We start from the raw sequence: 21,363 nt of genomic DNA on the forward strand, positions 1-21,363 counted from the left end.
TTCTGTAATTAAATAAATGCAACATATATTAATATATAAACACAAGTATGAGATTCTTAAAGTAGAATTAAGAGAAAAGAATGAAATAGAAAGTATTCCATTTTTTTTTCAATTAAAGGGATTATTTCACAAACTAATGTAATTAAACGAATTTTAATTTCATATTTAACAGATTTTTTGTGATCTTTATTATCCTTGTAATAATTACTCTTACTAATATAAGATGTAAAAAGTCAATAGTCTCTAAGGAAGACAGTTGTTTTCGGCACGTATTGATAAGATATACCTACTATAAATATACCACAGATGTGGAAATGTTCACGGTACGCAATAATAACATTCAGTCGTTGAATGAAACAGCTGTCAATCCGTGTCTGTTTTATACATAGTTTCAACGTCATGATGAACAAACATTCCATTTCTAGAAACTTAACAGCACATCGAGAAAGCGATGTGACCTAAGCAATTGCGCTCAAATCGCGCAAATTTCATCAAAGTTTTACGCTCAGCCATTTTATCTTATGTACAATGCAGCTCCTCTTCACGGCTATGTACAGGCCCATTTCGTATTCGCAAGCCATTTTAGAGCATTCGCAAGCCATTTTAGAGCTGAAAATTGTGCTGCGAATGATTGAGAGTATTCGTAGACATGGTGTGCACCGGATGCGACGGCGCCGGAGTGTAGAGGCTGTGATGCGAGTGCGACTTCGCCCTGGACAACTCGCTGTAGCGATCCTGCTCAGGCGGAGCCACCAGAAGGACCGGTCGCAAGGACAGGGACTTACGGGAACCAGCTACGCTTTGAGCTTCGTTCACGTAGCCCGGATTTACCTCGCCTAATAAAAAGAGCAAATGACAAAACTTGCAACGGACTATTTTCTGTTGAAACTACACAAAAGCACAGTTGGAAAATTTATATTAAATTTAACATAAATTATATTGCATATCTCGAACGGTTAACTCGAATTTTTGTGTTAATTTAACGCAAGAATAAATATGTTAAAAAATAACACAAATATTACATACAAAATTAATACAAAAAGTGTAACACTTTTATACAATTTAACAAAATATTTAAATAACATAATTACATTATATTAAATTATTACTTGGGTATATTAAAAATTCAATACGAAAATTTTAACAAGAACCATTTTTAACATAAATACAGAATCTGTGTGCGTATTTATAAACCGCAAAGACTTTAATATCCCTTATCCGGACGAGCAAGATCTGCTAGACCTGCAACTTTTTCAGAAACAGCTTCTTTGTGTACTAAACGAACCGACTAAAATAAACAAAGTCCTTAAATTTCAGAAATGTTTAAACTATTAGTTTTATTTAATACATAGAAAATCTGCTTCTAGATTTAACAGAAATTGCTTGCCCAGATAAAGATCAATAAAAATAGAAACTTTTTGAGAAAATTTTTTTCTAAAGAATTGGACTTGCTACATTAATCACCTTTGTACAAGGATCCGTTGTTGAAAGGTTCTGGTTGCAGCCTCACATGTCTAGATGCCAAAATGAAGGCAAGAGCAGACAAGGTAGCTGCGTCCAAAGCCGCGATTGCAGCGAGCGGTATCGCCCATCTTACAGCGCAGGCACCGGGATTGTATCTGTCAAAAGAATAGCTTCTTGATTACCATTTTTCCCACGTTCATTGTTATCGCGATTACGTTTCCAACATATAAGGCAATGCCGCTATTATTTATCGCTTCGAAATAATTTACGTGTGAAAAGCACGTCTAATTGAAATAATTAATACTACAATATAAAGCCTCTAGCAATAACAAGGCGAAAATTTCCTCACTAATGTGGACCTCTTAATACAAGTAGAATCGATTTTTTTCTTTCAAAAAGCCTCTTTTTTTACACCAAAAATTAATAAAAAAAAGATGTTTTGTGAACTTGCAATCTTTGCAAATGAAACTCCAGACAACTTGGTAATAAAATTCTACTTATTTGTTAATTCCATCTGTTCTTGGGAGTCAGAGGAATAAAAGTTGCGAATAAAGAGAAATCATTCAAAAATATTTTTTATTCGATTCTGCCTCCATATTTTTCTTTTCTTGCGTACGCTCTGCGCAAATACGCACCTGGATGCAGCTGCACCGCATACGGCGCGGATTACCGGCGAATCCCAGCCGAGAGGATAGATGCATACGCCGATTGCCATGCAAATCGCTGAAAAAAAAACATCCGGAATATTATTATAGTTACATAAAACGATCCACGTGAAAAACATGGTTTTGCTCAAGTATCTAAAAATTTAGTTAAATACAGATCTGAAAATAATTTTGTAGAACTCCATACCATCAAAATAGTTATGTAGGATACTCAAACTGGTTGTTAGACTTTCTTACAGCATTACTCTTGAGCAGCCTGCATAATTATTTTGATGGCCTGAAATAAAATGACTTTCAGATCTAAATCTAACTAAATTTTTAGATACTTCGGCAAAAAACCGTTCTTTCCGTGTATATGTATACCCAGAGGCGCTGGAAGCAGTTAGGCAAATTATAAACTCGCCTTTGTGATTCGTGTCTTAACTCTCTTTCTCTTTCTCGAGATAATTGTATGGCGCAAAACCGTGAAGAAAAGTTGACGATCAACGTTAAGTGATCAGGATTTATTACGGCGGCAGATCTAATACGCTTTAATAATACAGAACCCCTTATCGTTATGGTTCTATTACTTGCATCCACATCTCGCAGGTAGTCGCAGCACGAGGCGTGGATCGCGCTCTCGCATTTACACGGGCGTAATTGTACAGGTGGCTATGCGGGGGCCGGTAGTGAAAGGGACTTATGAACAACCGTAACTTTTCTGCGACCCGTCGCCACGTTTACCAGCGAGCCGAGGCAATATTGTTTCCCCGGCGAGCGAGCGATTTCAATACGCGAATCACGTACCACATAAAACGAAACACGCGCAGCGATTGTCTTCACAGAGCTCGGTTTCAATCATTTTCTTCGATTTCATTGCGCTCCATGTTCATGTACTTTCCATCCATTATCTACCGGCAGTTTTCACTTCTGCCTTTCTTTGTTCACCTTTTTTTTTGCAAACTTCTCTTTGGTCTGGTAATTTAAATCTTTTTATTCTTGTTAATTCTGTTTGGCTTCGCCTGTTATACAATATCCCGCGCGCATTACCGTACTTGCTCTCTTTATACTTTCTAATGATTTTGTAATGCATCTCGCAATCTTCCTACACACTCTCCAGGTTCAGTCTGCTCTAGGTTGACGGTAAACGCAACTATCACTGCCACGTTCTATATGCGGATAATTCTGCAATTCATATGCTTGAAACGTCATTTCGTTTCGCGCGGTGATACATTTTCCTCTTCGTGTTTCACGTTACGGATCGAGTGCAACTCGGCGTATGACTTTCACTATCGTGACTCGAGCCGGCGGTATAACGTTTACCTGCAACGAATCGCTGACACTGCCGAAACTTTGCTGCCAGACGTTCAGGCTTGCGTAAGTTCCGCTCCTTCGCCAACGACGTTCGCTAAACAAATTACACGCTCGTCAACTCGTTAGTCAGCATCTTACATACCGTGCAATTTTCACAAATAATCCTCGTTATTACGCGTTACCCGGAGTTTATTCGTCGTTGTAAAAAACAAACGAGGAATTTACTTTATTTGCAGCTAGCGAGCAAAGCGTGCCTTGACAACTTTACTGATTAAACGTTCGAATTGAGCACCAAGGTGCATAATTTAAAGATACTACTGTGACAGCACACAATATTTATAAATAATTTACAAGATATTTATAATAATTATTTAAATATTTTATTAATACTTTTATATTAATACTTTTCAAAGTTAAAATTTTTTTATAAACATTTATTATATTTATCAAAAAATTTATGTTTATTTCATACATATTTTTGTGATTTTGTGATTGAAAAGATCGTAAAGCTTTATCATAAATATAAAAATATGTACAAAATACTACTATAAATTATTTTTTTTTTTACTTATAAATATAAAAAATATTTAGTTTATTTTAATAATATGTTGATAAAGATTTGATTCCTTCTCTTTATGTAAATAAAATATTTATATAGTATTTAAAAAATGAAATGTTAATATTTATCATAAATATCGTGTCTGAGAAATCATGCGTATCTTATCGAGACCATGTCGTCATTAAGGTCATAGAACTAATTAAATCGAAATTAGCATGCAACCTAAAGATAAAGAATTCAGAATGCACTTACAGAGATATTAGCATGTTTTTTTTTTTTTTTATTCTATTATTATCGAACTCATTAGACGTAAAATAAGGATAAAATGACAAAAAAAACGCGCTAACATCTTTCTAAGCGCTTTTTGAATACGGGGCAAAGTCTCGCTAGATTACTCGAGCGATTCGATATCGACTCGTGCGGCGGCTGCAGTTGCCTTATGTTTAATCATAGAGGCGTTGACGAACGGTATATACAGACTGGCTTAAGCACGTTATAACGGTCTATTCTACATTTCGCTGGGCCGCCACACGACTCGTCTCGGCGACCCGCGGGCGACGATCAGTCGCGCGATTACAATTGCAAAAGGAAAACCTTCGAATGCTGAGAGGCCGCGCGATGTACGGCATACATCTCGCTGTGAAGGAAGGAAACACACGGCGCGCATCCCAGAGAGACGCGAAGCACGGATTCCCGAGCAGATAACGAGCTTAGAAATCGCGAGGCGGAAATGCTAAAAGTTATACATATGCCCGGGTAATACGAGCTATCTGGAGAAAGTATCAGCGTATTTAGCGCGAATGAGTTATGCTCGTTTCCAATTATAAACTTAAGCAGAACACAATGCATTTTAATCTACCGAAAGTCTGTGAGCATGACAAGCGAAATGTTGTATCGCAACGGCCACCTTTTTTTATTATTTCTCGAAGAAGCAACTTTGTGCGCTTGCCATACGAAGGAAAGATATATTGAAGAGAAAATAGTACACGCGCACAAAACTGCCTGGTAACTCTTCTAACGATTCAGGCAACGCGATGACACGTCATCCATCAATGAAGCAGTTATTTCTGCAATAGCATTATTATTATTTCAGTTACGCAAGCAACGTCGGACAATCCTGCGATAACCGGGCGCTTTCTAACCGAGTAAAAAGATCGATGCGACATTATTCACTGCTGAATAAATAGTCGCATCGCGCGCATTAAACTTTTAATTATTTTGGCACACATATTTAACGAGATCTCTCCCATCTGGGAGATCTCTATTACGAGATTTTTTTTTTACGAAAGAGTTTTCTCTGGCGGGCGCGGGACCGTGACACGACAGCAATTTCCGGTGACAATCGGCATCATTTTTTTTTTTTTTTTAAAGGCCATTATCTCCGGTCAGAGATGAAACCGATTGATAAAGTTCACTACAATGAAGGTGCGTTAAGCGGGGCGATTGCGTCACTTCCCGGCCCTGCGCGCGCGAATGAGATCCGGCTCGGTTCGGCGCGGTGCATCAGCCGCAATTTGCAATTGCATCTCGTTGATAAGAAAACTCGGCCAAGTGATAGTTCTGTTGTCGTCTAGAAAATTAGTCAAACTAGGTAGTAAAATTTGCCTAGGACTCACCGTATTGAAAATAATAATAAGTAACAACAACGAGAAATGTTGCACCAATAAACCCGTACAGCATAGAAAAAATATTGTTGCTATGTCTCAACAATTTTGCAGTAATGGTAAAACATTTGCTTCGGAAATATTGATACGCAATGTTGTAGCAACATATATAATGTTGAATTAACATTGCTTCAACGTTACGTATCAATATTTCTAAAACGGGCATTTTATCGATGTTGCAATATTGTTGAAACATTGTAGCAATATTTTGCAATGTTTTTGCTTTCTGTACTGTGCGAGAAGTGATCATCACTTATTATTGAGCGATCTAAGTTTATTTTTTACGAATCTGGATGACATATTAAAGTTTGTTTATTGATTATGTTTATGCAATAATTTCCGCGCTGACTCACGTTTCCCATTTTTGTTACTCATTATTATTTTTAGCCTAGCTAATATCGCGCTTTCTAAAGCAGATGCGTCAGTGCTCTTGATGCGCGACATTCGGAAACCGCGAGACATAATCGGATAATTACCTGACACCACTTGCATCCAGGCGCACATGTAGAACACGGTGGTGCTCTGACAGAAGAAGAACATGAGCATCGCGCAGATCGCCAGTAGCGCGATTATCACCGCGATGCCGACTAGAATCGTGCTGGCTCGGAAAGGAACGTTGGCGATGGTCGACAGGTCGTCCAGGCGGCCGATACACTCCTCGCCTAACTCACCTACGTAATTACGAAACGTTTCGCGTTAACGACACGTTTAAATAATTATCCTTCACACTGGAATGTAGACAAATTGTTGCCAGGAAACAGTCAAGACAGTAAGGGATTACACGCAATAAAATATGATGTTACGCGTTGCCTTGTAAACTAAGATAAATTATTTTCGTTGCCAAACCAAAGATAAATTAATTGATAATTAGATGGAAATTACAAAAACAATTCTAATTATAACTAGGACCGTTAAAAATTAAAATTTCTTTTCTACGTCAAATAAATAAAGAGTGGCAGAAACATACCGTTACCGCCGTAGCTGCACCTAGTCCACAGACCGAATCTCCCGGGATTCTCGTGCTCCAGGTCGCCGAGCCACTCAGGGGTGACGAAGGCGACGACGCCGATGATGGCGTAGCATATGGTGAAGATACCCCATAGTACGCCGATCGCCTTGGAATTACGGATGTAATTGGTCGCGTACATGTGCGAGGACTCGACGTACTCGATCTTCGAACCCATTCTGACGGTCTCGTCACCGATCTTTCCGTCAATATAAACTCGCTGCAGTCCCGGTCACCGTGGCGCGTCGTTTAACAGCGATTCCTCCTCACGTAACCGTTCGACCATAACACCGACTCCGCGAGTTCCATGCGCGGAACGGAGGCGACCGCTGCGAGATTAAATCGCCGACTAAAATCGCGGAAGAGAGAAACGTGTAACTCCGCGACGATGTTCCTCGCGCGCTTATCACACCCGCGTGGAGAAGGTCGTCGCTCTTGAAACGTCTTGTTCACCGCGAGGTCCAATTGTTCGACAACAATGTGGGAGATCACCGGTGTGTAAGACACGCGTGTCCGCTCCACAGGTAACTTCCCGCACGAACAAAGAGTCGTACTTTCGCTAACGACACACGTACACACATACACGTGCACAACCACGACGATTTTTACGATTAAGTCTTGCTCTCCCCTCGCGAGTCCGACATGGATTTTCCTCGGAATCGGGGGGCTCGTCTTTCTCCTTCTTCTTTGTTTCACAATGAGGGTTCTTCTGTTCACTTCCCAGCCTGTTTCTTCATCGCCGGTCCCGTGCAGAATCAACAAAACGATCGCACGCTCGTGTCTGCGTCAAACCAAACGGCTGTGCCGTCCGTGACATTTACGTATGGGCGCGTTCAGGCACGTTCACCAATTGCTGGGTCGCCGTGGATACCTTTTCTCCGCTCGGGCGACGTATCTTGGAATGCAGAAGGTTGCGTGCAGCGAGCTGTTGATAAAACAAAAGGTCTTCTTTAAATAATTCTCGTCGTAAGAGATTGTTCAACTTGATTAGTGATCTATTAAGATTTGCTCGTTTCAATCTTAAATAAATTGATATGAATTTAAATAAAAGAGTAAATGCAGGAAATAAAAAATATAATGTCAAAAGCAAAATCTAATTTATTGTCTATGAAAAAAAAAAAATAATTATGACTATTGTTCACGAACGACGATTCACGCTCACCCGGCAAAAAATTTAACTTACCGTGACGCTCGGAGGCGGCACTTCCTCGGGAATCCGTGAAAGGTTCCAAGAGCATCAATGACGTCACCAACGTCAGGACTTTATCGGAATGCGAAGAGGAAAAAGAGGCGAGCCAAGTGGAAGGAGCACGATTGAAATCGACGAATGCTACCGACTACCTGATCGTTGCTGGAGTGCTCTGCTGCACGTTTTGCAGGTCTTGCACATGCGGCGACGGCACATGCGACGGGCGGCCGGCCGCAAGGACGAACGGAAAATGCGACTTGGAGAGGAAAGACGAGGAGCGCGATACGCGACGGCGCGCTTCAAGATGGCCGTTCAGGTGAGCCCAGGTTGCCAGGTGAATGCGCGAGAAGGAGAGAGAGGGAAGGAGAGAGAAAGAAAAAGAAAGAGACTCGAGAGAGAGGAGTGCCTACCGTGAGGGGTCCCTCGCGGTCCCCAGGCCAGGCGGCCGCGAAGAGAAAGGTGACACCAAAAAGAGGTGGCACGCCGCTGCGTGCTGGCTTTGTCGGAACGGATTTCTCCGTCTGGGCATAACGGGTTCATTCGTTGGGACTCACAAGTCGCGGAGAATATTCAACAGAAATACAAATGTCCCTTATAGAAATTGTAATTTAATCCTGGCAGTATTTATTTCTTCAGTCAGTGGTTATTATCTATTTCGAGTATTAACAGTAAATTTGTTACTCAAAATGAGTAATTACTGGCCAATTTAATATTGTCAGTATTAAATGTCTGTAAGAGGTATTTCCTAATATTTCATTAATTAATGTATATTTATATGCTGAATATTTAATGAGTCGACAAATCGACAAAGAATTATAATGTATCTTCTCTGGAAAAAAAATATAAAAGAATATAATACTATATGTTGAATATAATTATTTTTTTATTTGTGTTACATTAATCTTTTTTAATGGGATTTGAGTTCTAAAGAAAACTTGTGAATATTATATCTTTTTACAAAAAGATAATATTAATATCTTCCTCCTAAAACTTTCTATGCACAGAATTCTATATAGAAATGTACATATATATATATATATATAGTTTAATTATTCTAATTATGCATTAATAAAAATATAATTTTTAAGTTTCTGAGTTAATTACTGTACACTGTCTTTTCTCCTTTAACATATTTAATTGATTTAACTGACTCGCTTGTTGTCACGTCCCTGGTGAAAATAAAAATAAACATATTTTAAGACAAAATGTAAATTTTCTCACTATTTCTGAAAAATGTTTCAATTCGTATAAAAATTGTGAGAAAAATTTTCAAATTTGAATTCGATACAATTCGATTTTTATCGATTGCACAAAGTGCAATTCCGACGAATTGGTGCCCTCTCGCGACATCCAATTGAAGTTTCGTAGCAACTTCCGTAGTAGAATTCGAAAATGGCAAACCGCACGGTGAAGGATGCCAAATCTATTCGCGGAACAAATCCACAATATTTAATTGAGAAGATTATCAGATCTCGGATATACGATTCTAAATACTGGAAAGAAGAATGCTTCGCCTTAACAGCCGAACTCTTGGTCGACAAGGCAATGGAATTGAGGTTAGTAGAAGTAAAATATAACCTCTACGATGATTCCCTTTGCCGATAATATTCTTTTTTTTACATATTTATCAGATAAATATATGGAAACAAATGTCAGTATATGTGAGAAGTGCTTTCTGATCAATTATATTTATCCCTTTAGGTTTCTAGGCGGAGTATACGGCGGCAATGTCAAGCCTACGCCGTTCCTCTGTCTCATATTAAAAATGCTCCAGATACAACCTGAGAAAGACATCATAGTCGAATTTATAAAGAACGAGGAATATAAGTACGTTCGAGCATTGGGTGCACTGTATATGAGACTGACTGGTTCTTCTCTGGACTGCTACAAGTATCTCGAACCACTTTTCAATGACAACAGAAAGCTCAGGATACAGAACAAGCAGGGTGTATTCGAGCTCATACACATGGATGAACTCATTGACCATCTCCTCAGGGAAGAAAGGTGTTGCGACGTTATTTTACCGAGAATTCAAAAGAGGCACGTTTTGGAGGAAAATAATGAGTTAGGTATGTCAAGTATTTTCTGTAAACTAACAACTGCATTCAGCAGAGAAAGCAACTATGTAAGATTTTTTTAATATGATTGATTCTTATTCTTATTTTCTGCGGAATTTTAATATATAAACTGACTGTAAAGAATCTTAATGCTTAGTATTTCATATTTCATGTGTACTTTCTAGTTTTTTAAATTATGCCTTACTTTTGGTTTTGAAATGCAGTTCTTGAATTAAACCAGAATAGTAATATTACAATATTAAATTAATAATCAATTTTATAATACAGCTTGAAGAAATAGAAAATTGTATATAAAATGAGAAATCTCAAATTTAATTGTATTTTACATCACAATTTTACTTCAATTATTATTTTTAAAATATCACAATCACAATCTTACCTCAAATATTATTTTTACAATTTTTTTTACAATTGTTACTTTTTTTTGTTGAACACAGGTAATATTGCTTTTACTAAACCATCTTTCTATTACACATTTACTTATGTTACACAGAAGCGAAGATATCAGCATTGGAAGACGATATGGACGACGGTATTGAATCATCAGAAGAAGAGGAGATTCCACCAATTAAAGAATTACCTCGCAAGAGGCCAGATGATCATGAGCGGGATAGAGATCGTCACAGAGATAGAGATAAGAGACATTTCCGAACCGAGAAGAAATCTGACAAGGAGAAACAAAGATCAAGAAGCAGAGAGAGGGACAGAGATAGAGACAGGAGAGAACGTAAACGTAGCAAATCACCAAAATCTCACTCGACATCGCATAAAGATAAAGATAGAGACAGAGATCGTCACAGAAGAGACGATAGGGAGAGGGAGCGAGAACGAGAAAGAGAAAGGGAGCGAGATCGTAGAAGAGAACGCGACAGAGCTAGACATTAAAGTGTGATAAATATGGAAAACTTTTATCAAATTTATATAACTAAAATAAATGAAGGATAAATCGATTGGTAATTTTTCTTATACTCCTATCAATGTTCGTATATTTTTATAGCGCCGGTGACATTTACAAGAGTTCAGTATTAAAATTATACAACATGCATCTGGACTCGAATCCGTTGTAACATATTCAAATTATGTACATTTTCACATTATTTGTGTTATATTACAATTGCTTTATTAAATAAAAAAAATAGTGATATCAATTACCTGTGGACGAACAATAACTATATTCCTTGGAAACTTATGATGAAGATGGTTTGGAATTTTTTTCATTCCTTCGCTCGCTTTCTTTCATTCATCACACATTTTTGAAATTTGGTCGACAGACATTTCTATTATTTTTATACATCATTTCTCTATATATCCTATGGAAACAAAATACTTGGTAATGTTTAAAACGTAGGCGAGTTCAGAATGAATAATCTTTCTTCCTCCTTCTTTATCCACTTTAACAGCTTGCTCACTGCTTCAATGGCATCTGGTTTCGTTACCAGAGGCTCAAACGTTACGTATAATTCAAAACCAGAAGCCACCTGCAAACGACACTTTTTTAATTGAATAAAAAATCTTACGATCAGAAACTGCATGTAAATCTTTACTCACCCATGCTAACATCGTTTCCTTATCCAGCTGCTGAAATATAAGTTTCAAGGGCCGACTAGGAGAATGCAGTCTGTGATGCAAACACTGATAAAGGCCCAATAATCTGAAACATGTGTTTGAAAGACATATATTTTCTTGATCACAGATGTTATACAATTTATTAAAAAATTGACGTTTTACCGTTCTATTTCTTCGTCCGTTGTGTAAGGCGGTTGAAGCCCGGGACTCCAGAATTGCGCGGTGCTTTTGCATTTATATAAAACGTGTCGCATCTCGGGTAACCCAATGTCAGCTGTTGTTACCGTTGGTTTGTTCATAGATTCGTTTATCGCTTCTAGGCAATTTATTCGCCGCAATTTCTCCACAATTTTCTATCAAATATTTATTAATAACATTATCAACACTTGTGTAAATAATCTCTCGTTATTTTAATCAGTTTTAATCCTCGCAATAACTCTTACTTGTTTAGCCTCTGATAGCACAAAAAAAACGTCCCTATCAACAGTGAGCAGCAATAAACACGCCTGGCAATCTTCCGCCAAATATGACACATGGCCGTGCATATAACCATTGGAATCGAATTTCGGTAGACATATCGGCGTCCAGCTCTCAGCAGTTTTGAGCGACTCGGAACTGTCCACCAGATTTTGTATTATATGTAGATCCATTGGATGTAGAAAAAATTTGTTCATTCTAACTAGTGTAACCAATTGATTATTAGCTAGAAGTATGGCAAATACTAAGTTCTGAAAGATAGATTTCTCTTAATAAAGCACTTAAATTCATAAATGTATCCATATTAAACATTTTATACCTTGATCTTAGCACAAGTCTGAATGATGGTCTGTGTAATGGAACTTCTCATAGAAGGAAGCAGGGGTAAACATTTGATGGCGCCTAGAAAGAAAGCGGGCTCTCTATCCATAAAGTTCAATAAATGATCTATCAGTCTTTCGCTACCACTCAACAACCTTCGTAGATCAAAATTTCTCCTTTGATCGTACACTCTATTTAACTGAGACTGTGTCAACACAGAGATTATCTGATTATATACATATCTGTAATTAAATGTACATAAATATCAAATATAGAACATCTTATCTGAAAAAGCAGATATTGCTTAAAAAAAAACAAAAAACAAAACGTACGTTAATTGTAAAGTGAGCTGAGGTACGCTTTCCAAGGTTTTGGACACTGCCACTAAGATCAATGGACCCTTCACGACGAAAACAAAGTTCGTGTCACCAGCATGTACTGATCTGATCATATCGCTACCAGCCTGAACGAACGACACTAAGGCCTGCATGACTCCCATGACTGTGACTAGCTTATCCTCCGAACTGTATCTGGAATATATTGGCTTGCCCGCCTGACTCAAGATAAAAATGTGCTTCTTCTGCGCCAGCCACGTCTTGCAACGCAGCGGGTCCCCGTCCATGTTACTTTGACCCAAACGATGCGCGACATCGTCCTAAAATGTGATAATTCATCTAGTTTACGTTCAAAATGCGATCGGGCGATCCACGATGTCAGAATGCGCTTCGAATTTACGAAAAACAAAAAAAAACAGAAACAGAAGATTCCGCATAAAGGCCTAACCATCTCTGCGTCGTCTAGCGAAAGATTTTTCTCAGATTCTCGCGGACTGGCAGTGGCGGGTGTCGCGGGGGTCACGGGTGTCGCGGGGGTCACGGGTGTCGCGGGAACGTCTTGCGTGACATCCTCTTGGATCTCGGAGATGGTGCTGGTCACGCTCTCCTTCGTCTGCCTGTCGCCGTCGATGCTGCTGCTCATCTCCTGCTCGTACTCGTCGAAGCTGTCGGTGGTGACGAGCATCGTCTCCGAGGAGGCACCGGGCTCGATCCCGGGCTCGGCGATCGCTTCGACGACGATCGGCTCCTTCGCGGCCATCTCTACAACCGAGAATGGCGAGAACGTCACCGACAACTCGTTATTCCGAGATCCACGCTGCCGTTTGACATTTAACAGCAGCAGACCGACGCAGATCAACCGCCATTGCTCGTTAACTCGTTGAGAGACCGCTAGGTGGTGCGACGAGGAATTTCTGATTACGAAGTGTTATTTAAATGGTAAAGATTTTCCTTAATTTTGACCAAATATAGTCAACTCAGAGTCGACTATGTGCTGTTAGGACATGAAAGAAATTCTCTTGTCCATTAATTTCTTGTGAAATTTCGTGCTTCCCGACATTCTCCCGACGCGAATCCGAATTACTATTGAATTTTCATTACAACTGCAGTAAATCGACTGTGAATGCTACGATACGTCTTACGGTTGTGAAACGTATACACGATACTCCGAACGTTACGATTACGACAAACATACACGATGCTCCGAACGTCCGCCAACATCTGTCACAATTCACCGGTCGCTGCTGGTCGCTGCCGGCAGAGATACCAGCTGAGTGGCCGTCGGCCGCGCTCGACTGTTTCCGCCGCCGCTCGTGCGCCGGCTTGCGCACGCAGCTATCCGAGCCACCGGCCGCCTCGCAGCCATACAATACGGCACAACGGCGTTCACGACGTACCGGCGGCGTGACCTTGTGCGTTGTTTTGAATCGTGCGCGGGGAACGGTAGACGCGACAACTGTTTGCTGGCTACGTGGCTCGCGGCTCGCCTCGTGATCTTCCTCCTGTGTAGTGACAACGCAGCCCGTACAATGGGTGTCACCGTGTAAGTAGCACTCGTGTCTCCGAAGATTCGAGATTCCTCGTCGCATGCCGGTCGGCCGCGTACGAGAGAGAGATGCGTGTCGTACTTCCTCACACTCTCTCTCGCCGGGAAGCGCGCAGAGGTTATGTCGCATGTGCCGGTATCTCGCGGTAGTCGACGACGACGTTCGTCCGATCCTTTAGGGCGCTGAAAGAGAAAGAGAAAGAGTGATCGTTTGTGTGTGCTATCGGCAGGTTGCAGCAGTACCCGATGACCGAAAACCGGACCGGGCCGCAGACCATCGAGTTCCTGACGAAGAGAATCGTCGCCCTCGGCGCAGTGCAGGTGGGACAGTTCCTGGTGGATTGCGAGACGTACATGTCGCTGCCGCACCTTGGTAAGTAACGTTCTCTTTGCATGATATTTGTCATCCGCGAGTTTCGTGAGTTCGAAACTTTCGCGAATTTTGCATTCGGGCACCGGGCCGTGGCACCAGTTGGTTCGTAGTTGCCGACACAGATGGCGGTTGCTGGCACAGATGGTCGTTGCTTGGCCATTTAATCAGCCATTTAACTAGCCATTTAACTCCATTCCAAGTAAAACGTCTATTGTTATATATTTTTATTTGCATTTTATTCGGCCTTTGTTCGTACGATACGTCATAGTGACTTTTCTATGAACGATTTTTTTTTAACGTTTTTCACAAAATATCTCTACAGCGGCTCTCTTTATTTTGTGTTGAGGTAGTATATATTTTGCACTTATTTCTGCAGTTTATTACATATAAATTAAATTGCTATCATCCAGTTATTAATTTTGTTATTAATTTGCACTGAAAAAAGTGTTTTATGTTTAAGTAAATATATTTATTTTAATATCATTTTCTTGATTAAAATAAAGATTAGAATAAAATAATAAACTAGAATAAAATAATTTATTTTTGAACTTAGGAAATATTTTTTCGACAAAATCAACGAAAAAAATAATATTAAAATAAACATTTTTTTAAACATAAAAATTTTTTTTAATGTATAATTTACGTACATTGAGAAAAAAATTGTTAACTTGAACTAAAATTTTTAATTTGACAAAACTTAATTAAATTTCTTCAATTCATTTATGTGTTTGAGTTATACATAAATTCTTAAATTAAAGTTTAAATTTTTTTATATATTAAATACATAAAAAATTTGAACTTCTGAATTAAACACATAAATTCTTGAATTAAAAAAAAAATTTAATCAAATTGAAAAATGTAATTAATTTAACAACTTTTTCTTTCTCAATTTAGAGATACTTTATATATTCGCTGAATGAGCAAACTTCGATTCAATAAAACGCGTTCCATGGCAGAGGTTGTAACAAAAGAACTAAATGTTTCAGTGTTTACCTTCAAAGTTTTAAAAATCAAGCGTAAAAATTGTTCGATGCCTCTAAAAATTGATGTTGTCAGTTTCTACGTGACTCTCTTTAGAAAGCGTTATAAAATAAAACATAAAGTATAAGACTAAACATGATAAAAAACAATGAAATCTCATTCGAGTTCTAAAAATATTAAAAAATTTATTTTATCTATTTTTCTTGTTTAACATTCTCCATGAAAATACCTAAGATTTTTGTATACAATTTAACGATATTTTAAAGAGTACTTTATTAAACGCAATAAGTATCTGAAGTATTTTGAAATTTTCCATTTACAAATATGAGATTTATTTAATCTTCCATAGATTTTGTTAAGTTGCATTCTTTCAAGATTAATTTAAAGAATATTTACGAGGTTCGGGCAACGAATTAACAGACAACACTCATCTTTTCTCTCATAATTTGTCTCTTCTTTTGGCGTTTATACATGTGTATATAGATCTCTATACAAACACACGCAAGTGTGTTGATTCCGCCGGAATAGTCATTAGCGATGTCATATATCCGACATACATCATTCGTCATACTTCTAGAGAGGTATAAACGCAAACGCTAACAAAGTCGCTTAAGTACAATATTTAACATAAATACACGGTAATGTCGGTCGAGGGGTATCACCCTCTCAAAAGCAAATTCATCGTCGTCGTGTCGGCGAGAGTTCGCGTTTGTGCTACTCGTATTATTTTAATTAACGAACATAATGGCCGGTCTCTGAAATAATGAATCAAAGAAATCCTCTTACTTGGTGTTCTCGTTACGTCGAAGTGAAAGCGTAGGAGAATCGATATCCTCTATATATAATATATTCGATGGCAAAATTCGAGTTCGTATATTCGCGAGAAACCGACGAGCAGTCTTGTCTCACCGCAGAGTTATAATTCTTACACATTTATTATATATACAGAAAAATATGAATTCTGTTGCTAAGAAAAGCGTTTCACTCTATTTACTTTTTTCTTGTCGTAAGTACTGATTATTTTTAACAAAGAATATTTTTCTGATAATTGTCTTAAAATATGCTCATCACAAATTTTAGAAAAATTTATTATCGTATACTGAAAAAAATTTTTAAAGAATATTGTAAAATCGTATCGAAGAAAGTCAGAATAAGCAAATCAAATTTTTGACTTAATATTTTTGAATGAAATAATTAATGCATTCGGAAAAAAAGTTATTGACTAAATTTTTCAACTTGATTGAATTTTTTTCAGTTTATGCATTTTATACAGATTAAATCAAATACATAAAATGTAGTTCAATTAAAAAAATTTAATCGAGTTGAAAAATTTAGTTAAGTAAATAACTTTTTTCTTGATGTGGAATTCAGAATACATTTTGAATAAATCTAATGCCCGATAAACTTATAATATTGCGGATATATGAACTTGAGAAATATTTGTAATAAATAATATTCATTCAATTCAAATATATTTTTTTTGTGCGTACACAGAAATTTATTTTAAGCAAACATTACTTGTTGCAAGTAAATGATAAGAGTATCTTAAGATTATTATTGAGAAGAATATTCTTTGCAAGGATAATCATTACTTAAAGGAAGAAAACTAGAAACTGAGTAGTCGCTTCTCTTAGCAGGAAAATGACATTTTTCTTCGTGTATAATACGCTTCGTTACGTCGTTCAAATTAATTTCCTCATTGCACCGCACTGGAGACGCAAAGATAGAATAGTATAGTCTAAATATTAACTCTATGAAGGTACAAATACACAGCATATATATTTCTAGGCATCATTACAAAAATATTAAATCTAACAAGCGAAGCTAAACGTGGCTCGTTATAGACAAGATCGGTGTATATATATATATTTTTTTTCTTTTTATCTATTTCCGTTCTCTTTTTGTTATCTCTCTCTTTCTCTTCTCTCTCTTTCTCTTCATTGAAAATACATCTCTTTGTGATTTTATTATCCTTGATGATATAACATGCATATAAGATTTAATCATCTTAGCGACGGCCAGCGCTAATTCCCGTTTGAATTATTTATTGTCAATAAATTGTATAGTGAATTTATTGTCGATAAGTAAAATTGTAACGCGATTCTTTCCGGAAAAAAGCTTTCCCGTCTAGATATCGCGTGTATATAAATTGGAATTCCTAGATTGAATCCTTGTTTATTTGTAATCCGTTTGCTACGCGCTAAGCGTGTATGCGTTTAATTCGCTAATGCAGATTAATACTTTAATCTCGACGGTAGCCTTCGCCGATCTCTAACGTCTGCCATTTTCTGTTTTGCATAAAGGGATAAAGGGATAAATCTATATTTGCGTGGCGTATATCTTTAAAAGCGGCTGTCATATCGTTATCCGCAATTACACGCGCATTCATTCACGAGTTTTCTTGCACACACACACATACATATCCGCGTACGCGATACAAGACACCTATTTATCGGGATTATCGTGATCCTAAACGTGCAGTAATGCGAAATCTGATCCTGAATTTCACTATTACCGCTACATATTACGACGAATTTTCAATTCACGAAAGTGCACAGTGCAGATTTTTCTTTTATATAGTTTTAACATACCTACCAGGGGAAGGAGGGGAGATTCTTTTCTTTATTTTCTCTTATTACGTGGAAGATCTGACGCAAAAATGTGGTCGCTGTGAATATTCAATATGCCACTTGGCGAATAGTAAAGCTCGCTTATTCGGCGCGGCGGTATACTAAGAACGAGATAATCTTATCAGAGAACCTTTACAATTTACATAAAATCCGGAAGTTGAGTCGTATAACCTACGTACACTCGTTTCACGAGCATTGCACCGCGTTAAAACTAATTACAGACGTTACCCAATACTGGTATCCATAAGCTTGAGCCCTTGAGCATAAAATATACAGTGCTTTGAAAATATATATACCACTGTGTTGTCTTCTAGCTAGCTTTAATCATTCCCAAATGTATAGTATTACTAATCGAACAAATTAATGGACTACAATTTAGATAAATTCGATTATTTTTTGTAGCAAAAATATAATTTGATTATCAAGACTTACACTTAATAAAAAAAAAGAAAAAAAAATGAAAAGTAGTACCGAAAATTTTTCAGGATAAAGTATTGATTAGAATACGCTGGTATATATTTTTTCAGGACACCCTAACATATTTAGTAATATATCTTTGTATAGGAGGGTGCGTGTACTTGCTTCTCGTAGACAGCAATGCCGATGCCAATACATATATATTATATATATTTTTTTTTACGTGATATGTCGTTTTCCGAATTGTATGATTTCGACATTGGCAACATTTTTCTCGCGTATTATATACGTCGTTTATATGTATAAAAAATGGAATGTGTTTTACGAATCGATATAGCTTGCGCAAACGCAGATTTTTCTCTCCCCCACATCGATCGATCACTGTCTACAGAAACACGCAAAAGTATTTAAGTACAGGGTATTTAATGTGCTCTTCTTCGCAACTTTCATACACCTTGTTACGTATAGGATATGGCAGGGATATGACTCACGGGTACGATAGATAGATAATTACGAGATGTGATAATTTCTGTTTGCGGCCCGCGCAACGAAAAATTTCCTCTTTGTATTGTACTTCCAATCCGATCCATTGTACTACATTTTGTTTTTCGTTTACACCATGATAATATTTTAAGGAAATTTTTCACCGCGACGGTTTTACAGCAGGTACTGTGATCCGCAAAGTTTAGTTAACTTCTAACAAATACTTCTTAATTCGTGACTCTCTCTCTCTCTCTCTCTCTCTCTCTCTCTCGCGACATTATTCTACAAACTATATAAAAATATAAAATACGTACGTCATGGAGATTTTCGTCTAATCGCGACTTCGCCATTCGAATGGTCACACTTTTGAGAAATGTAGGAAATCGTCGAAAGCAGAAGACTTAATCGGGGAAATAATGTAGATTAGTTGCACACAGATGAGGGTGGACGCGCTCCCTTGCATCCGCGGATATTTAAGTATAGCTGCTTTCAACGTTACGCTTAGTACGTTACGCATGAACTCTTAATAAAGCTAATAGTACCGAATTTCGCTATATCGGCTCCGCGAAATTAGCAGTTTGTGGTATTGTCGAGAATTTATTTATATCGGCTATATATCGCGTCGCGTGTATCGTCGCTAATTGCGTAAGTTCCACGAACACGATGGAGACATATGTATATAATATACAATAACCAATGTACACAATACGCATCTTATATGAAACATATGTAGATATATACCTAGAAATCGATATTGTCGTAGTTAAGTCATTGGCGCCTGTGCTACGCAACGAGGCCTCGATATTCTGAGTTTAGCGAAAACGCATCTTCCTTACGTCTGCGAAATGTATACTCTATAATGTATTGTCGCGTATTTCTTTTATAGTGAACACGAATGCCCCTGCAGCACACTACTTGGCGGTGAAAACGTGTCGCTTTTTAGTTTCGGTATAATTTTCCTCTACCTCCTTTTCTCTCGAGGCTCCTCTCATCGCGATACGCTCGAAAGAAAATGGTGCTCGAGCACCATCAACGGCTGAAAGATAGCAGCGGAAATTATTGCAAACTCATCGCGTATCGGCTAATTTACAGAAAGACTAGCTTGGCAGTCTACGAGCAGTCTCTAATCGAGTCTATTCTCTAAGGACCGTTAATATCGCTTACTCGTGATATACATAATTGTACGCGAATTTTATTCGCGTAAGATATTGTCGCGCTTTCTTGCTTGGAAAATACGGAAAATATGAGAGCGTTGCGTCTCGATGCAAATGGGCTTTAAATATTATTAAAAACTTGGTAAGAAAAATATAATTTAATCTCATGAAAAAAAAAACTATTTTTGGAAACTAATGTAAAGCAAATAATGCAAGTAAGAAGTAATTTGCATATTATGCACACTGAAAAAAAAAATTGTTAATTTAATTAAATTTTTCAACTTGATTAAATTTTTTTAGTTCAACCATATATATATATATATATATATATATATATATAAGTTGAATAGATAAATGCTTAAACTGAAGTTTCAGTATTTTATGTATTTAAGTTAAATACATGAATAGTTGAACGGAAGAAATTTAATCTCGAGTTGAAACATATCTTGTTAAGTTACCAATTTTTCGCTCAGTGTAGGTTTTATATAGATAGATCTAAATCTGATATCTAGTGATATAGGGGTTATTTGGTATCGCTTTTGATCATTTTTGCATTTATCGTTTGCATCTTTAAAAATATCTCGAAGAGATACAACGTGTAATTAGATATTGCGAAATGGGTAGAATAATTTATGTATACCAAATCAAAAATTAATCTAGCTCTATAAGGTGATTTCTGAAAGAAAAGAGATATCACGCTTTTCTTTTTTTCAAGACAAGTTACGTAAGAGCAACTGTTTAAAGCTCGATGATATAACTTCGTTATCAGTCGAGAAACGATTTAATTATTAAAGCCAGACGTGAAGGCAATTTGTGACACGATTTAGTCGGTCGTTTTCTTTGTACAGGTCCTTTTCTCTTTTTTCTTCCTTTTTACATTTTGATTAAAGATATGTTATCATTAAGAAGATATGAATCTGACGAGGAAGGAAATCTGTAAAATACGATTTTTACTACTGAGATAAATCTTGTAATTTCTAACTTAACACGAAAAAAAAAAAAACTCTAAGCCAATTTATCGAGTAGAAAATGCTTCCGCTTGTTAAATGCGTCCGAAACGAAAGATTCGAGACGACCGATCGGCCGTTCGCGCATTTCTTCTTGAGATCGTGTGAAATCGTGCCGTGCAAAATCGATGGACGGTCTACCGACGAAGAGAACT

At 37.5% G+C, this 21,363-nt stretch overlaps 4 protein-coding genes across 6 annotated transcripts in view; 2 read left to right on the forward strand and 2 right to left on the reverse strand.

The window, feature by feature from the left end:
• Positions 1 to 582: 582 nt before the first annotated feature.
• LOC105193033 (LHFPL tetraspan subfamily member 3 protein) lies at positions 583 to 8,503 on the reverse strand. Its single transcript, XM_011157353.3, has 6 exons — positions 7,835 to 8,503; positions 6,613 to 7,576; positions 6,122 to 6,316; positions 2,100 to 2,187; positions 1,465 to 1,619; positions 583 to 836 (listed from the first exon to the last, which is right to left on the reverse strand). Exons 2-6 carry the CDS (start codon positions 6,827 to 6,829, stop codon positions 604 to 606), a joined length of 888 nt encoding a protein of 295 aa, XP_011155655.1. The 5' UTR covers positions 6,830 to 7,576; positions 7,835 to 8,503; the 3' UTR covers positions 583 to 603.
• Positions 8,504 to 9,189: 686 nt separating this feature from the next.
• On the forward strand, positions 9,190 to 11,066 carry LOC105193036 (pre-mRNA-splicing factor 38). Its single transcript, XM_011157356.3, has 3 exons — positions 9,190 to 9,396; positions 9,542 to 9,909; positions 10,412 to 11,066. The coding sequence occupies exons 1-3, from the start codon at positions 9,233 to 9,235 to the stop codon at positions 10,801 to 10,803; spliced, it is 924 nt and encodes a 307-aa protein (XP_011155658.1). The 5' UTR covers positions 9,190 to 9,232; the 3' UTR covers positions 10,804 to 11,066.
• On the reverse strand, positions 10,873 to 13,907 carry LOC105193035 (vacuolar fusion protein MON1 homolog A). Of its 3 annotated transcripts, XM_026139019.2 has the most exons (8): positions 13,813 to 13,907; positions 13,066 to 13,379; positions 12,615 to 12,937; positions 12,281 to 12,524; positions 11,928 to 12,212; positions 11,647 to 11,837; positions 11,467 to 11,569; positions 10,873 to 11,408 (listed from the first exon to the last, which is right to left on the reverse strand). In XM_026139019.2, the coding sequence occupies exons 2-8, from the start codon at positions 13,375 to 13,377 to the stop codon at positions 11,256 to 11,258; spliced, it is 1,611 nt and encodes a 536-aa protein (XP_025994804.1). In that variant the 5' UTR covers positions 13,378 to 13,379; positions 13,813 to 13,907; the 3' UTR covers positions 10,873 to 11,255. The 3 variants fall into 3 exon arrangements, with proteins under 3 accessions (XP_025994804.1, XP_025994803.1, XP_025994805.1); XM_026139018.2 differs by lacking the exon at positions 13,813 to 13,907 and having other exon boundaries at positions 13,066 to 13,806; XM_026139020.2 differs by lacking the exon at positions 13,813 to 13,907 and having other exon boundaries at positions 10,873 to 11,396; positions 13,066 to 13,804.
• A 40-nt stretch (positions 13,908 to 13,947) lies between these two features.
• Positions 13,948 to 21,363, forward strand: part of LOC105194436 (mediator of RNA polymerase II transcription subunit 20) — a 97,803-nt gene continuing 90,387 nt past the window's right edge. The window contains exons 1-2 of the mRNA XM_026139023.2: positions 13,948 to 14,160; positions 14,394 to 14,536. Coding sequence (XP_025994808.1) covers positions 14,147 to 14,160; positions 14,394 to 14,536 — 157 coding nt within the window. The 5' untranslated portion in view covers positions 13,948 to 14,146. The remainder of the gene's footprint in view (positions 14,161 to 14,393; positions 14,537 to 21,363) is intronic.

This window comes from Solenopsis invicta, chromosome 3 (assembly GCF_016802725.1).
Source record: "Solenopsis invicta isolate M01_SB chromosome 3, UNIL_Sinv_3.0, whole genome shotgun sequence".
NCBI classification, from domain to species: Eukaryota; Metazoa; Arthropoda; class Insecta; order Hymenoptera; family Formicidae; genus Solenopsis; species Solenopsis invicta.

What these genes read in the sequence shown, in the direction of transcription:
- LOC105193033 (XM_011157353.3), bottom strand. Translation starts at nt 6,829, where the DNA reads ATGGGTTCGAAGATCGAGTACGTCGAGTCCTCGCACATGTACGCGACC. An exon ending in GTGCAGCTACGGCGGTAACG is followed by an intron (nt 6,317 to 6,612) that starts GTATGTTTCTGC and finishes GTAATTACGTAG; the next exon opens with GTGAGTTAGGCGAGGAGTGT. An exon ending in CAACGGATCCTTGTACAAAG is followed by an intron (nt 837 to 1,464) that starts GTGATTAATGTA and finishes TCTTTTTATTAG; the next exon opens with GCGAGGTAAATCCGGGCTAC.
- LOC105193036 (XM_011157356.3), top strand. Translation starts at nt 9,233, where the DNA reads ATGGCAAACCGCACGGTGAAGGATGCCAAATCTATTCGCGGAACAAAT. An exon ending in GACAAGGCAATGGAATTGAG is followed by an intron (nt 9,397 to 9,541) that starts GTTAGTAGAAGT and finishes TTATCCCTTTAG; the next exon opens with GTTTCTAGGCGGAGTATACG. An exon ending in GGAGGAAAATAATGAGTTAG is followed by an intron (nt 9,910 to 10,411) that starts GTATGTCAAGTA and finishes TATGTTACACAG; the next exon opens with AAGCGAAGATATCAGCATTG.
- LOC105193035 (XM_026139019.2), bottom strand. Translation starts at nt 13,377, where the DNA reads ATGGCCGCGAAGGAGCCGATCGTCGTCGAAGCGATCGCCGAGCCCGGG. An exon ending in CGCTAGACGACGCAGAGATG is followed by an intron (nt 12,938 to 13,065) that starts GTTAGGCCTTTA and finishes ATCACATTTTAG; the next exon opens with GACGATGTCGCGCATCGTTT. An exon ending in AGGAAACGATGTTAGCATGG is followed by an intron (nt 11,409 to 11,466) that starts GTGAGTAAAGAT and finishes CAATTAAAAAAG; the next exon opens with TGTCGTTTGCAGGTGGCTTC.